Source organism: Ornithodoros turicata, chromosome 6 (genome assembly GCF_037126465.1).
Source record: "Ornithodoros turicata isolate Travis chromosome 6, ASM3712646v1, whole genome shotgun sequence".
NCBI classification, from domain to species: domain Eukaryota; kingdom Metazoa; phylum Arthropoda; class Arachnida; order Ixodida; family Argasidae; genus Ornithodoros; species Ornithodoros turicata.
In genome coordinates, this window is record NC_088206.1 from 1,974,903 (window position 1) to 1,991,923 (window position 17,021).

At 46.7% G+C, this 17,021-nt stretch overlaps 2 protein-coding genes across 2 annotated transcripts in view; both read left to right on the forward strand.

Annotated features, from left to right (window-relative positions):
* The first annotated feature begins 8,037 nt into the window (after positions 1-8,037).
* Positions 8,038-9,078, forward strand: LOC135397557 (aquaporin-9-like). The gene has a single exon (XM_064629151.1). The coding sequence runs from the start codon at positions 8,086-8,088 to the stop codon at positions 8,974-8,976; it is 891 nt and encodes a 296-aa protein (XP_064485221.1). The 5' UTR covers positions 8,038-8,085; the 3' UTR covers positions 8,977-9,078.
* A 1,886-nt stretch (positions 9,079-10,964) lies between these two features.
* The window catches only part of LOC135398804 (choline transporter-like protein 1), a 28,135-nt gene continuing 22,078 nt past the window's right edge, over positions 10,965-17,021 (forward strand). Inside the window, exon 1 of the mRNA XM_064630279.1 lies at positions 10,965-11,028. The gene's annotated coding sequence lies outside the window, so the exon portion shown is untranslated. The remainder of the gene's footprint in view (positions 11,029-17,021) is intronic.

A 17,021-nucleotide genomic window follows, 5' to 3' on the forward strand; every position in this document is an offset into this window, starting at 1 on the left:
AGGGCCCCGGACTTGGAATTGAGGCAAAAACAGCAAGCGCTGCCACCAAAGTGCATGGACCGCGCACTGGAACGTGGAAGAAGGTTCAGCTCACATATAGCTAACAGAGCACTGCGTGAGCCAATGGGTGACGAATCTATGTATCTGCTACTGAGTATTCAGCCCAGCCCGCAAAGCCCTTCCGTGCCCATAATAGTACAAAGATAGTCCTTTGAAGTGTTACATAAACTTGATGCCACAGAAACGTGCTTAGTGCTGGTAGTTTTGAGGACATGCAGGCACATACTGTTTTCAATGTGCTACAAGTAATTCTAAAGGATTTCTTGCTTTCTTTATTTTCTTTGTCAGAACCAGAATTCTCATTTACAAAATAGATTCCGTACTACAATGGCAATCACTCACAAAAAAAAAAACCAGCGAAAATTGTCCTTAGACGATTTCAGGAAATTCCAGTTCTTCCATACAACCAAGGCACATCGTAGGGACTTCTAGAGGACGTCTCCAACCGGACAATCGCATGTCCATAAGATATCCCGGATTGTCCGAATGACGTACTACTGGACATCACCCGTACTGCCATTGCAACAGCCGGGGACTTGATTTTGGTGGTCCTGGCGGCGTGCTTCATGACGTTTCCAGGGTGGTTTTCAGGACATTCCAGGACGTTAATGCAGTGCGCCCTTCCCTGCTCCCAGTCAGAAAGTTCTGTCCTGTGGATATCAATCGCATATACTACTTTAACGAAGATCTTCCTTTTTCTAACCTTTGCCACCGTCACCACACGTATCGTTATCTGTTGCTCCTCTTTGTTTGTTTCTCGTATTTCACACGACGGAAAATGGGCGCGGCGTTCCGAAAGCAAAACGAGAGAAATACAAAAGCTCCTGGGCCGCGAAGTCCAAGAAACTTCCGAAAGGCCATATCATGTGTGGGAAAAATTTATTCCGTGGGTGGCATAATTACAGGTGCCATACCTTCGTAAGCGAGAACAGCTACTATACATTGCTTATCTTAACTCAGCAAATTCGAGAGTCCTGCTCGCCTCTGAATCGAAATGGAGGGTGAGGTGTCTAGGTTTCCTTTAGTTACAGACACAAGCAACGCTGAAGTGAGGAGCTGCTGGGAGTATTAACTCACCATCAACATAACGTCTGTGTTTCTTACCGCTTCTGGTTTGAGACACTCAGTAGGTCCATAGAAAGTGAACTTCTGCAGTGCTACCCCCAAGAACACACTGACATCCCTCACTCATCCTGAGGATGTCACTGTGGGACAGAAATGACATCCTGGGAATATCCTCACAGGATCCTCAATTTGTTAGAAAAGTGTTAGAATGAGACTTCAGAGATGATCCTAGGGACAACATCTGGGGACAGAAATGGCAGTTTCAGGAGCACTATAGGATCATGTTCTTCTGCATGTGTTCTGCATGTAGCTATAGTGAATCTCTTTCATTTCGCTGGAGCCTATAGGTCCAATAATGGACATCCTTTTTTAACGAAAATACCTTTACTGTGAATTTTTTTTGCTGTCCCCTGAGTTTCGTTGTAAAGGAGTTTGACTATTGCTTGTCTTGTGAACTCCCGCATGCGCGAGAGTCCTCCTAGCATCTCAGTCAAAACGAAGGGTGAGGTACTAAGTTTAATTCGGTTATGAGCAACGCTGCAGTAACGTATTCCTTGGAGTAGTAGGTTACAACCAAGGTAACATCAAGAGGCTGTACTATGCTATCACTTTTCTGTATCTTCCACGGAAATGCTCCGTGTAGCATCCCGTCAGGGACCTTGCTCGGATGTTCATGGCAACAAGATCACAATGAAAGATCTAGCAAGCAATCGCACATTGAACCCAGAGCATGGAGTATCCGTTGAAATCATTCAATTTGTATTTGCACCCTTGTATTTTTTTGTATTTTCTCTTTGTAGTATTTTGGTAGTTTATACATTATCACTGCTGGTTCGGTTGAATTTGGTTATGACAAACAAACCGGAACACTAATTAATGGGTGCAGGCATTGAAATGCACAACGCAGTATTAAACTAATTTAATTCTCCTATATATGTCCTCCGGCTGATGGCCGCAGGACGTACGCAAATGACTCTCACTGGAAGATTCCATGATGACACTATCTGGATCTCCTCCAGACATCCCATCACGGACGGGGACGGGATGACACTTTGAGGACGTCCTGAGGATCGCGAGTGTTCTTGGGGACGCGATCGCGTACGTGTTTCTCTCTCGCAAGAAGCCTGTGATGCAGCACCTGTGAAGTTTAAAACATTTTGTTATCACTATGAGTTTGGCACCAGCGATACGAGGGCATTGGTCCGTGTCAAAGGCGCACGGTGCGGTTTTTAAGAATTTTGTGGCCATTCGTGATACAACATCAGTGAATTTCAGAACGTTGCAACTGTAAGTCAGTTACTATTTTTGCAGGCTAACTATAACTTAGTTACTTTTTTTGCAGTAACTTACCCATGACTGCCCAGAAAGGAGCGCGCATGACAGTGTCTGATCAGCTACTAAACCGGTTTCAGTCCGAAGGGGACGGATTTTTTCAATCAACCACCACACGTGATGGAGCCTGGATGCATCATTTCACCCCGGAGACAAAAATAAGTCGCATAAAATGGTGACATAAAGATGGGCATCTATTATTATCGATTAGACAGACCCGGTTTCACCAACGCCGATCAACGTTTGAACCGAGATCAACGGTCCCTTAACTTTAATTTTTACTGAACTCTGCTTCACTAAAGGGAGTTAGTGCCACTGAAACATTCATCTGGTCACCAACTTGCAGCCCACTTGTTTCTACGCCAAAGGCACCAAAGAGTTGCCACGGCGATGGCAGCAGTATCTAGGCGCGCACTGTGAATATTTTGGAAAACTGACGTAGTTTGGTGCTTCCAGAATTTTCCATTGTGTTTAAAGAAATAAAAGTATTGTTCAACCTTGAATGACCTCTGTACTTTCGGAACTACTTTTAGGATTTTGGATACAACCTCATTTCAAATGTGGCATCTTTTTCGCAATGTCCGCGACTTTTACTCTTTCACGAAAGACTCGAAGGAGGGTACTTATCGGTGGCTGGAACGCGTGTGCAACCGTCAAGGCCTGGACTATCCGATACTGTTTATTGATGTTCGTCGTCGGCGTGTGGTTGAATAGCATGCCTACCAACCGAGAAGGTAATATTAGACAATGATCTTATCAAAAGGCTCTATCGCGCATCCCAGATTCAAGACAGACCGTTATCCATGTGGCAATTTCACACGATCTACAACTGACATATTTTTAAAACGCAAAGCTCTAGCTTCTATACTGGGATGTCACGAGTCATCTGGCGATCGAGAGGGCTACTGAACGTTTTACATTGGAATGTGGCAAAAACAAAAGTGCTACACACCGCATGTGATAAATAATCTGAAAGGTACCCGTCGCCGACCCGCCTGAAGCCTTCATGAAGCATAATATGGGGCTATACCCAGCAGCTTGTGCTAAAATGTAGGATCTGTTTTCTGTTGGTGCTGTGTTCAAGACAAGAAGTCGTGGCGGTATACAGTCAACCCTCGATTTATGAACCTTCGATTTATGAATTCCCTAGTTTTATGAACACGAGCACGGGGAACCAAACTTTTTCCATTCATTTCCCCCTCGTTTTATGAACTTCGATATTCGAATAATGAACGGCCAACTAGAAGTTGCCTAGCGTTTTTGCCCTCAATTTATGAACGGGTCGTTCCGAGGTCAACAGAAACATTCAAAGGGATTATTCCGTGGTCTTATGAATGACGCCTGAACGGACAAAACGTTTTCCAGGTATTGCACCCTCGGTTCTTAACCCCTCGAAATCCGAAAAACAAACGGGTTTTCCGGTGTGGTGACATCTCTTCTTTCCAAGATTGACACAGAGGAAGGCATGGTCCAAAGCAAAATTAGACAATTTGGTATTACATAATAAACAGTGTGAATGCACTAACGTCTATTCTTTGTGAGATTGATACAGCAGAAGGCATGGCCAAAAGCAAAATTACACAATATATGGCATTATAAACACAATCCCAACTCGGAAATACTGTTCCATTTGCTCGATAGTACTCAGTTAACGGAATTTTCGATTTATGAATCCCTCGATTTATGAACGATTTTTCGGGGAACCGAGGATGTTCATAAATCGAGGGTTGACTGTATAACGAACAAGAACTTTAAGGGTACCTTGGTTTTGAAGTCCAACGGACCTTATAAGCTGACGGGTGAGCACTGGGGAATAAATAAGTAATAAGTAGATTTTACAATTCTAAGCATTGTAGTTGTTTGTCTTTTCACTAAATAACTAAATACGCCATAAAAAGTTTTCAGCAAAGATATCTATTACAATGGCAAATGTTATTTATCTACTTTCCGTAGCCAACTGTAATTGTAATTGAGTTACGGTCTTCTTATATTGTAGTCGTAACGAACATAATTACTTTTATGTACCGGGCCCGTGCATCGTACCTCGACCATTTGTTGTTGTTATTATTGTTGTTGTTATTATTATTATTGGCATGTAGTCGTAATCGTAACTCCAATTACTCTTGAAAAGTAATTCTCACGGGCCTCTTTCATTACTGAGAACACTGACAGCAGTGTAAGGTCTACAATTTCTTTGCGTATTTGCGCCGGTGTTTCCACCTATATTTACGTCCATGACGCGCATTATGCATCGGAAAGTACGGTTAACTCCCACGACCGTCCACGAGAATAAAAAGGACGCAGTGTCGTTTTCTTCATGTGTGCCGACAATCTCGTCACTGCACCAGATATCGACCAACCGAGGGCCCGAAACGTCGCCCTCACTGCGCAGCCAATAGAACGGAAAGTATCAGACACGTGATTTTGTGGCCATGACGGTTCGTTGACCCCAACCAGGACCTGCGTTGCCAAGTTGAGTCGCGTGACTCTGGGCTATGACCGTGACATGGCTACAGTTGCTGGATGTCTTCCCGCTTTCTCGCTAGCATGAGACATTATTATCTATGATCGGGTGTATGGCAGTCCAGTTAAACGGAATGTTAACTCAGAAATAGCTACGCACTGTTAACTGTCTGTGAACTAAATTTGCACCGAAATGTCCGCGCCCCGTATATTAACATAGTTGATCGTAGTATTTCCCGGAGCTTGGGGACGACGGGGGCACAACGGAAGCCTCTGGCTCCTACAGTCCATTTGTCTCCGTCTCTCCTTTCCAGTTGTGTTCCCGTCGTCCTCAAGCTCAAAGAAATGCTACCATCATCTCCGTTACACCAACCCGTTGGCATTTGATTACTTTATTCGTCGTTATTTAACTTCCCCCGCGGAGGACGACGTTTGAGTACTACAGTTGAGTTGATCGAGAAATAAATTAGGGCGGCGTGGTCTTGACGTGGGCAGCCTGAGTTTGAACAAAAACAAACAATCAACGGTAAAAGGGCTAGTGCACAGGCGATATGGCGAAATTTTACTCGCACTGTGAAACACTAGCAGTTGTACAGCTGCACCTTTCTTTTTTCAGGGCAGGCGTGTTCTATGTGCAGTGTTGGCTTAACCAGCCTTCATTTTACTTTTCCCCATAGCATCCGAACCCATAAGTGTCGCCGGAAATTGCACCCGGTATTATACATTGAAAACCCATTTGATTACCCCCTCCTAAAAAAAACGTGATGTGAACAAGTCACATCCTGATTATTACAATTATTATTCTTAATATATTGCGCTTATATACTTATAAGCTATAATAACACTTACTAATATACTTAATAATATATACTTATTAATTACTGTCCGTGATGCACGTGAAAAAGTTGTGTGCTTCAGGTTGAGTTTGAGGGGAGGAGAGGTGAGCAATCGATTGAGGGAAAGTGAAGGATCAGCCAACGGGACTCATCAATGTCTTTCTGCAGCGCGACCAGTACACAGTTCTCTCGTTGTCGGCCCTGGAGTACGCTACCACCGTTGTGGTGAAGGAATACTGCGCCAAATTTTCTGGGTGAGTTGTTGCTGATTCTTCTTTTTTTCGTTCCGTGTTAGCGCCGCGAAGCAACTGTGGCTATGAGGGGCGTATAGTCGTGGACAGATGGAGAGAGGACAGCAGGGTTAGTATGCGTCCTGGGCCGACTTCAGGGGGAACTGTGCCGACATTCGCCTGGAAAGTCTTCGGAAAACCCAGGGAAAACCTCAGACAGCACAGCCGGTGAAAGGTTCCAAACTCGTGTCACCTCCCGGTCTCGGCGTGGAAAGCGATCACTCTAACCACTATGCCACGGGAGCTGGTGTGTCGCTGATTCCGTTAACCATAATTTCACGTGACATTATCTGTTCAAGAAAGAAACTTTGCGATGCAAGGCTGCGCCTAAATCAGACGAAATGTTGTCTCCCGATATTTCTTGCGACATAGCTGGCAAAGATAAACCTTGTGACTCCTGCACTGGCGACCACACGCGTGTCTTCCCAAACTGCCGAATCCCAACTCGCCGAATGTATTGGAGGCCGAGAGAGAGCCTAAAATCCGTTGACTTTAGAACGCGCTGTTCCAACCTGCCGAATGATTCACGTGTCGATTCCTAATTCATCGAAGTATATACACCTTGTTCCCATGGCTAAGGTCATAACTTTCCACATCAAAACTTGGTGATGACCACCAGTTCGAATCCCGGCTGCGCTGCCTGGGTGTTTCCCCTATAGGTTCTTCTCATGTTGAGGTTCTTCTCGTGTGGCAGATCGGGCTGTGACCCTCGCGTGTATTCGAAGTCAACTGACCTCAATTAGATGCCTGTAACTCAGTTACGCACTGAGGGCCACCCTCTTTTTCCAGCTGGACCCTGTGTTGCTGTCTAGGGCAGTTCGAAAGAGTTTAGTTGATGCATCTTCACCAAAAGTGGCGGTGTTCGTGCTGCGTTAGAGAGAACGTATAGGCGGCGGAGAATCGATTCATTTCTTGAAGACAAATTTTGTGCGACGACAGTGTCTACTGTCGGGTGAAGTGGACCGCGGAATAGTGTTGGGAGGAGCGGCGTCCTCCGTATCTGCAGCTGACAAACCGAAGTTGTAAGCGTCGCACTCGCAGTCGAGCCAGCTTCACCGTGAGAGCGTCTCGTCACGGCATCAGTGCAGGTATTTCCGCACTGGCCGATATGACTTGGAACCTACCGTGGCCCGACGCCAAAAGCTGGTTGTATTGGTCAACATTCATTGTACGCGTGTCGCTGGCTATCTTGGCGCAATATGAAGTTACCACCTCTAACGCCACTTGCCTAGTCCGTGGGAACCATCCATGTTACGGGGACGGAGACAGATATGTGTTTCAACGCTACAAGTATGGTGAAGAGTTCCGTTGTTGAAGAAGACGCTTTCGTAGGGAAGTTACTTACACTACACTTGGTCAAAGTTTTCATGCGAGATGTAGAAAGCCGCCATTGATCTGCCGTTGTAAACTTCCAGTCGTTGGTTGTGGACTGTACTCAGATGCTCCAGCGTAAAACTGGAGGCCTCCAGTTTTACGCTTCCCCTGGTGTTCCGGAACACCAGGGGAAGTAACAATCCAAGAGAATTATGCATCCACAGTTGCTGCAGACTTTCAAGGTGCGTCAGAAGCCTTGTACAGATAGCCAGGACGAATCCGCTTCCATATAGTCCACAGTCCGAAAAAAGGCTCCACGTACGGCCGGGGACCCTCAAGACTATTCCAGGGAAAGTACAACGAAACAAAAGCAGCTTCAATCGTAGGCTGGACACTTGCTACATATAGGGGGCACCCCCTATTATAATCGGAAAAGAACGCACGGAAACAGCGTCACTTCTTTTGATCGTTATTAATCAAACGAACGAATCACCACAATCTTGCTATCACATATGCCTTGAAGCATTTATCACAACGCTGCTTCTATCTTTCCCGATAAACATCGCGAGCATGCGTGGAAAAATAAACACCGCCTTTTTTTTTTATCTCGAGTATTCTGATGCCAGGAGCCCACCAATCCCGTTAGCCCATTGTACGCTTGCTGTTCTTTAAAAGCAACCCGTCGCTCGTCCTTCACCCACAAGTCACCACCAGACCCTACAGCCATGAACTGCGGCAAGATAGCGCGGGCCTTCCGGACGGTCTCCGACTTTGAGATCAAGAACCCGCTCGCACGACAATGTATCGCTGAATTCTTCGGCACCTTACTGTTAACCCTGATCGGCGACTGCGTTCTTGCCGTCATCATCCTTTCCGGTGCTGGAACCGTAGGCCTCGCTGCCGCACCACTCGGCTGGGGCCTCGCTGTTTTCGTCGGAGTGCTCGTCACCGGTTCGGCTTCAGGCGGACATCTTAACCCTGCTGTGACGCTCGGCTTAACGAGCGTGGGCAAGTTTTCCGTGGTTAAAGCGCTTGCCTACATCATGGCCCAGTTCTTCGGGGGATTTGTGGCCGCAGCTTTGGTCTACGCTGTCTACTACGAAGCCATCGTGGAGTTCGACGCTGGGAAGAGAACCATGTATGGCGTGCATGCCACAGCGTCCATTTTCTCCTGCTTCCCAGCGCCAGGTATCAAACCAGAGACCTGTATCCTAGACCAGCTGGTCAGTACGGCTATCCTGCTTATCGCAATCTGTGCTGCTACCGATAGGAACAACGGACTGGCGAAAGGTGAGCAGATCACGTACATTGCCTTGTCCGTTACGGCAACCATGTACGCGTTCGGCTTTAACTGTGGGAACCCTCTGAATCCTGCCCGGGACTTTGCGCCTCGAGTACTCATGGCTGTGGCCGGTTGGGGCAACGATGTGTTCATGTACAATGGCCGGTGCTGGTTTTGGGTGCCAATCGTGGCGCCTATTCTCGGAGGAGTGGTCGGCTGCTGGATCTACAAGCTGCTCATACAGAACCATTTTCCGTGGATGGCGGCCGTTCAACGAAGCAGGAGTCCCTCCGAAGAAACCCGTTGCTTGGTGTCTGAGCAAGCTGAGAGTTAAGTTTTAACGTTGTTGTTGTTGCTCGTGTAACCTTTCGCATTTGCTCTATTGGTGGCGAAAGGTTCTAAATATGTTGAAATAAAGTTTTAATATATTTTGCCACTTCATTGTATTACTTCTGTAAACGTTTCTGTAGTCGGCACCGATGGTAATCCAGCGTGCACATTTCATACATGCTGCCACAATCATGGTTACGTGCAGCGTACTACACGTTGGGACAAAAGTTTACGGAACACGCGAGCGGCGTATTTTTTTGTCGGTACGACACCCTAGCGGCTGGCGGAAGCGGGTGAGTTCACTGCTTCGGAGGGGTGCAAGCGTGCGATGCCAGAGACACAGCGGTAGTTCCGGTATCGCCTGGTTGTTTGGGAAGTGGAAGCTACCGCTGTGTGTCGCTAACAGCGTACCCTTCCACCCCTCCGAAACAGTGAACTCACCCGCTTCCTGCAGCCGCTAGGGTGTCGCACCGAAGAAAAAGTACGCCGCTCGCGTGTTCCGTGAACTTTTGTCCCAACCTGTACTTGACTCTATAGCGATATTACAGAATCAACATCCTGATCGAGGAGCTGAAGTGAAGTCCTTTATTTATTTATTTTTTTTCTCTCTCGAGCTCCTTAATTTCTTCCGAAGTGAAAATTATATATGTATACAAACCTGTACCGGTGTACAGAGTCTACATCCACGTTTTCATTACCGCGTGCCAGGCAATGGCACTTGCCTCGCGTGAATACACCCACGCCTGCAATCCGTTCTTCCATGCTTTTACCGGGTGCCTCTACTTACAATGGCGCGTTCCTTAAATCTTGAAACTAATATCCAAGTTCGTTTTGGTCAGAGTTTGGGTAATCGCGCTATTTTTGAAAAGTAGCGCACGCCCTCCGAACACACTAAGTAGGTCCTGGCCACTGGCCTCCGCAAAGCGCTTGGGTACGCTATATTCTGAAAATCTCTATTCTGTATGGGGTAGCGTTAGGGTAACTTAAGTTATTTTGTTGGGATAGCTGCATCATTCCGGTTCCGTTCATTTTGCCTTTCACATTTTCTATCAGTCGAGATGCCGGGTTACTTCACAGTCAACGAGACGTATCGAGTTTGAGTTTCCCATCAAATACGTGACCAACTGTATTCTATCAGACAAAAGTTGGTGACACTAGCGCATTCACACGCATTTCAGGCAAAGCTCTGCACGTATCTCGCAACACAGGCTGATTAGATTAGAAAATGGGAAACGGACAAATATACTTTCATTATATCGTCTGTTCTCAAATCCATCTTTTACTATAGAGTTGATTTCATATCGAAGAACCTGTTGCTCGTTGTGCTCGGAAGACTATCAACGTCGTGGTTGAATGTTCAACGGTGGAAGATCACGTTAAACACTGGGAAGCGGGGGGTTCGAACACGCACAAGCGGTCGCGCTCACTCAGATTTCCTCTAGCTTTTCCGGTTTACATTGTAGACGAATGCCGACGTACTTTTCTCTGAAGTTTGCCCAGGATATATATTAACCCTCCAACTCCTTCCTGATGTCCTCTCTCCATCTGTCGATATCTGTATGTCGATATCGTTTCGCGGCGCAAACACCGAATCAAAAGAAAAACATTCGGAAAGCCAGAATAATAGCTGTTACCTATAAAGCTACTTGAATCGAGGTCACCGCACCTTGTCTTCCGCTACGATCAAGGCCGGTTTCATAACCAATCCCACGCCCTAGAGAACTGTCTTTTCTATTAAAATCCGCTATCTACTCTACAAGGCGAACGAGTTCAAGACCTCCGTTACGAGTCGCATGCGTGCGAAGGCCCGATTGCGACACTAAGTAGAGGGACGGAGTGCCAGTATACTCCTTGTCAACTCTGACACTATGTGCCTGTGCATTGTTTTGTGTTCGATGCAGCGTTAATTCGTATACGTCACGTTCTGATTCGTGCCGGCTCACTCTGACTGGCTACGCGACCGGTGAGTTGTCGGCGGATGTCACGCGGGCTTGCGGGCTGAGGACGATGCGGTTGTTGTTGGTTAGGGTGGAAAGGAAACAGATGGTGTCTTCAGGTATGTCTCTATTGGATTGTTTAGGTTCATATGGTCTTCCCTGGTCAGAGGTTGGGGAGCAATGCATTGCATGTTGACCGAGTGATGCGTCATGGCATTACTCATTACTTGGAATGAATGCTCTGGCACTGCTGTCTAAAGCGAACACGATCAAAATTGTGTCGTTTCGAGGAACTGGAGAATTCCTGGTTTTTCCCCAACTCTTCTTTCGCGATGACCAGGAGGAGAACCAACCGCGTGGTATTCTCTGGCTGGTAGGTTAACACGTGTCCAGACGGTGTCATCGCCCCTTTTTCGGACGCTTTAAGACAAATGTCGGCACAGTTCCTAGTGAAGTCGGCCCAGGGCGCGCGGTCCCCCCTCCCCCACCCCTTGTAATACAGTCGTGACGTTGCCTGCGTAAACGTGGCCAACTACGCGAAGCAGTTCCATCGTCATCAACACCACCCTTTTTCTCCTCTTCTGACTTTCGATCTTTAAAACCCCAATCATCATCATCATTTAACGTTTTTCGATCAAAGAAGAATGAATGTAAAAAAAGAAAAACAAAGAAGCAGAAATAGCCTCTACACCTGTGACAACTGATTGACTGCTTTTGTCTCGCTGCACCTGTGCTGCAATGGATCCTCTTGTGGGATCAATCTGCGCTGCAATAAATCTTATAATACTTTATGCATATCGCATGCACCAACTCACTTGCACCGATTTCAGCAATATTCGGGTGACTGATACCTATAATGTCTTGTTAGACGCTTCTGGGAGAATGTAATACCAGAGTAATGGCATTACTTGACTAAAGTAGTGGCATTAGGAATGCATTAGCAACAGCAAAAATATAATGAATAATGTAGGGCATTACTTCTGAAAAAAGTAATGGATAATGGCAATGCATTGCAAAAAATAATAATTTCCCCACCTCTGTTCCTGGTACATTTTTGACTGGTCCTGTATTTTGTGTCTCGATGTTTTATTTTTTCTTATTGGGCTTTACGAAATGTAATGTACCTCTGCTTGGGCGAAAGTAATATCCCTGTTTGTGAGGCACAAAAACAACAACAACAACAAAAAGAGTACCTCCGATTTCACATGAATACTCCTACTTTCCATGCATGCTGCTCACTTTCCTCAGTATGCATACGATCAATACGCTTTACTAATCAGCCCCTTCTAGGAGCCCTCGAGAATGTCGGAAGCGTCATCAATCAAACACAATGTTTATATTCGTGTGTCTCTCACTCGATGAAGGCAGGACGGGCTTTGTGTGCGAGACGAAGTCTGTTATATGGGCATTAGGCACGCCATATGGAGGGGGTGTCTTCGCCTTGTCAAGAAGCTCCGATGAAGAAAAAGAAGTTTTGCGAATATGTCTGCGTCTTGTAGCAAAGGCAACGCACTTGAGCGCTGGAGGATCGTGAGGAGGAGCGTTTGAGGAAAATACGTCATCTTGTTGTACGTTACTCTCTTCTGTGTTCCGCTGGCTTCCAGTACTACTACTTTTCTACATAAAGGTGCCCCCTGCCTCGATGTATTCATAGTGCTACTGGGAAACTCGTATGAGAGGATGAGTCCCCCTCCCTGAGAACCCGAGCGATGATTATTCGAAAAATTGGTTGGTTCATGGTACAAAGTATCTAGCATTAGAGAGAGAGAGGAGGGCGGGGGGGGGGGGGGGGGCTGTCTGATGCATCGAAAGCGTCGCGTACCCCGCATCAAGCGCATTTGTGAGAAACCTCCGGGTCTGCTGCCACGGGCTCCCTGGTAACGCAGAATAGCGAGCACGGCGTGTCACTTCATTTTTTTCTTTGTTTTTTAATGCGTTAGCGTAAGAACCTCGATTATGAAGAAAAGCCGCGGCGTCGTACTGGGATTAGAGGTGTGCGCCGTGGGCATTTTTTTCGGCGGCGGCGTAGAGCAGGTTGAAGGCCCGGCGGCGGCGGCGTCAGCGGCGTCACGCCGATGTTGTCATATCGGCGTGCGCCCCGTGGGCTGTCAATATGTTCTCTTCTCCAACGGGGACGCACGAACACCTCAGAGCGGGGGTATTTTCTCCACCATAGACACCGCGACGGTGGCAGTATTTACTGTACCTTGTACCAAACAAGTGCGTCAGCACTGGATAGTATTATGAAAGAAAACCGAACACACAAAGGAACATTAGGAGAAGTAAAGCACTTCAAGAAGGTCGTCGCCCAAGAACTTCGACTGGGCGCGTTAAGTGCGCGTTAAGCGCTGGAGAAAACAACATAGCTAGATAATCAGAACGACGAGCCATCCCTTTAATGGCAACTACACAAAACAGTTATAGCGAGTGCCGAACGTTCAAAGGACGGCGACGCGTGAAAGCTCTGTCCACTGATCCAGTGGCTCTTTTTGGGAAACCATATAAATATGCGAACGTTAGCAAACGATATGACGTAAGGCGCACCCACAACGTCATTGAACAGTATTTTTGCAGAGGCTGTAGTTATTATGAATAAATACTGTAAAATCAATTAATTTCGCAGCCCTAAATTTTTGCGAATCGAGTAGGGATATATTCGCAACAACTAAATTTCGCCCGCTCCTCGAGTTCCTCGAATTTTCTCGATTCGCAAAATTCGCGAAAATTAAGGTCTCGCGAAATTAAAGGGTTTTACAGTATAAACTTGTCCAGAACGAGTGGGTTGAGTCTGCCATGCTTCGCGCGCATTATAAGCCCCGCAATTCCGCGATTGAAAACACCCTCTCTGACTGGGTGCTTTTCGCCGGCACACACAAAATGCACTATTTGCTACGCACTTTTCGAGCGCAGAAAGAGCGACGGGCAATCCACGTGAAAAGACCAAGTGCTTTGGAGCGATCGAGCTGATTGGTGTAGGCGCTAATCTGTTGGCCAGATAGATCGCTTTCCAATCGAGATAAGGCGAAGCTCGCGTCATTTCTGCGCTCGGAAATTGCGTACTTCTTGTTTCGGCTCATTGCATAGCGACATTCAGCGTCGGATATTTCAACACACGTGCGCGTTTAAGAATTTCTTAAACATGGAATGGCTTTGAACGATGAATATCTTCCATTCTGCTATCCCGTTTTTTACGCGAAATCCCTTAATTAAAGAATTAATGTATTTGAGGTAATTAATGATCTTATAGTTACATACTTTCTTCGAGATAATATTCGCCTGACCAACTCAAAAGCGGCATCTATTTCGTTCCGCTATTTTTTAAACAAAAATTCTGTGACGAATAAAAAACAAAACACCCTGTATATGGATAATGACCAGTGCTATGATGTTGGTGGATGACCGGCAAACAACCTGCAAGAATTGAATGGCAAGTTTTCCTGGAGTTGTGCCTCCAGGGTCGGCTATGAAACAAAACTCTATAGCATAAACAGCATATCAGGAGATGAAATTGTTACTGCTAAAAACATCACAAATGAAGCCTGGAACCTAAGATAAAAGAAAAACAAACAAAATATTAGGTATGGGAGATATTCGTTTATAAAAAAGTGGATAAAAATGGGCACATTACACAGCCGCGCCGATTTTTCAACATCGGCGGCGGCGGCGGCGGCGCGCCGACAGTTTTGGTACGGCGGCGACGGCGAGGCCCCGACCTCCGGCGGCGGCGCTTCGGCGCGGCGGCGCACACCTCTAACTGGGATGACTGAGGTGTCCGTATCCAGATCGGCACGTGACGGAGAAGAGCGAATCAGGCTGTGCTCCGTAAGCTGATTCGCTCTTCTCCGTCACGTGGAAGCGCTGAGCGACGGCAGCTGGAGCTGGAGGCGTCATCAGTTGCGCCTCGTCTCTGGACGTGTTCGGACATGTCTCGTGCGTTCTCCGATAGTTTCGCGAGCGGCTGAGTTTGTGTATCATGTCGTGTGGCAGTTTAAGCTGAAACGTTCTCCAATGGATCCCGGGCCTTCTACTAGTGGTTCTATTTCAACTGCAAAGCAGCGGAAGCAACGGAACGCTGAAGCTATGCGCTGAAAGCGTGAGTCTGAAGGTCGCAACACGTGCATTGAGTTGGCCTTCCATACTCAAGGAGCAATCAAACACGTCAAGTACATCAGTTGCCCTTTCACGGACCACACGGCGATGCTAGTCACATTAAAGGATCAGACACACCTGAAGTTGATGGCTTCTGGTCCTCTAATATGAACAATGTACTCCATAGTGGGACTCCGCAACAAAATCACCGCAAAGGCTGTGGTATATCCGTAGCCACTGTGATGTCAAGAACAAGTTTCAAGTCGAGTTTGGTTCCCGTTGTGGGTACTACCCTTGGTGCATAATGTAAAAAACCCGAGACTAGCGAACACAAAGGGACAGACACAACACGAAGTCTCAAAAAGTCTCCCTAGTCTCGGGGGTTTTCACATTATGCATCATCTTCACCAGCCCGCTTGCTTCCTAGCCATTTTTTCATTGTCACTACCCTTGGATTTCGTTTCTGTTTCAATCTCCGTTCGGTTTCTATTTTCGTTTCCCGCGGAATAAACCTCTACCCGAGAAACGTCATCATGACGTTGGTAGACAGACTGAAACCGAAAGAAATCGGAAGGGGAGGGCTGGGTTCCCCGAAAGGACTCTTGTTCATTGCCTCCTATTGAAAGAAAAGTGGGTCCGAAGGTCGCGTCCCTTTCAGGGACCATCGTAGTCCCCTCCAGACCGTGGCTTTCGGGCGCGACCTTGTTCGCCTCTAGCTTCGAGCGTAGTTCAGCTCTACCAAATTGGTGGCGCTGTCGAACACTATGACGTCATTTGTTTACAAACAGGGAGAGGTCTATTAGGGTGGTCAGTGACGTTTCCGTTTCCGGTAACGAACCCCGTCAGAACTTCATCCGGCAGGTATCTTCCCCAGTGTGGCAGTCACGGAAGAGATCACGTGATTACGAAAACCAATAAGAATGGCTGAGGTTCTCACTTCCCTGACGTCAGAGCTGAACGCCGAATTTTGTTCGGGGGTTTTTCTGTATTTCTCGCCAACTACGACATGTGGAAAATTACTAATTACTCTTTATTTTTATTTTTTTCAATACTTCCGCCGTTCTTCTGCCCAAATTCTGTTTTTTTACGATGCATTACAATGCGTGCCTGATGTAATAAAACACGTACGTAAAAACGTCTCTACCCTTTACGTCATAGCTCCTGATTTTTACTCCACCCATTTATCTCGAGAAACTCGACCCAAGCATCGCAATGTACTGGAAGTCGAGTGCAATAGGGGTGGACGGTATGTTTCTTATCAATGTTCCTTAGATTCAAGAGTCTGTTCAAGGTCTTCCACCTACCCGTCCACCCCTGTTGCACTCGACTTTCAGTACATTGTGCTGCTTGGGGAGCCACCTGCGGTCGCATCTCCCATCTGCAGCCTCTCTCTATACGAAGTGAAAGGGTGCGAGTCAACTTTTTAATGCATCGACACGGCTGGCCCTCCGTCCCCGTGCAGTGAGATTATCACCTGCATCCGTAACATGTGTCTCGTGACTTGGTGGTAAAAGGGGGGAAATTTCGTTGCCGACCGTGAATCATCGTGTTTCCCGCTACGCTCGCACGCAATGTGGTTGACCTCGTTGCATACCCCTACATATGGATGCGTTGCATCCTGCAGCCTCCCGCATATTTGTGTCGTTTCGCGGGACAGATGAGTATGTTAACAGTATATACGTCAGGATTCCTTTCTCTTTCTTTTTTTACCTCCTTTTTCTCTTTTTTTTACCTGGCGTGTTCTCGTTTTAGAGCAGGACTGACTAGAAATTACTGGGATTTTGTTTGCGCGAAAAAAGATGGAGACATCGTTCACTTTTATGCTCTTATCTGTAGCGAGATCGATCTTGTCATTGGAGAAGCGGTCACTTATCGAACGCACTATAAGAGGCGTTAGGAAATCAACGCCATTCGGAGCCTCGAATAAATTTATGTGTATCTCTCGGCCACTCCTATTGGCTGTCATCTGCCCATTTGTCCACTCGCCATGATGACTGATTGATTGATTTTAAAAAAAAATGGA

What these genes read in the sequence shown, in the direction of transcription:
- LOC135397557 (XM_064629151.1), top strand. Translation starts at nt 8,086, where the DNA reads ATGAACTGCGGCAAGATAGCGCGGGCCTTCCGGACGGTCTCCGACTTT.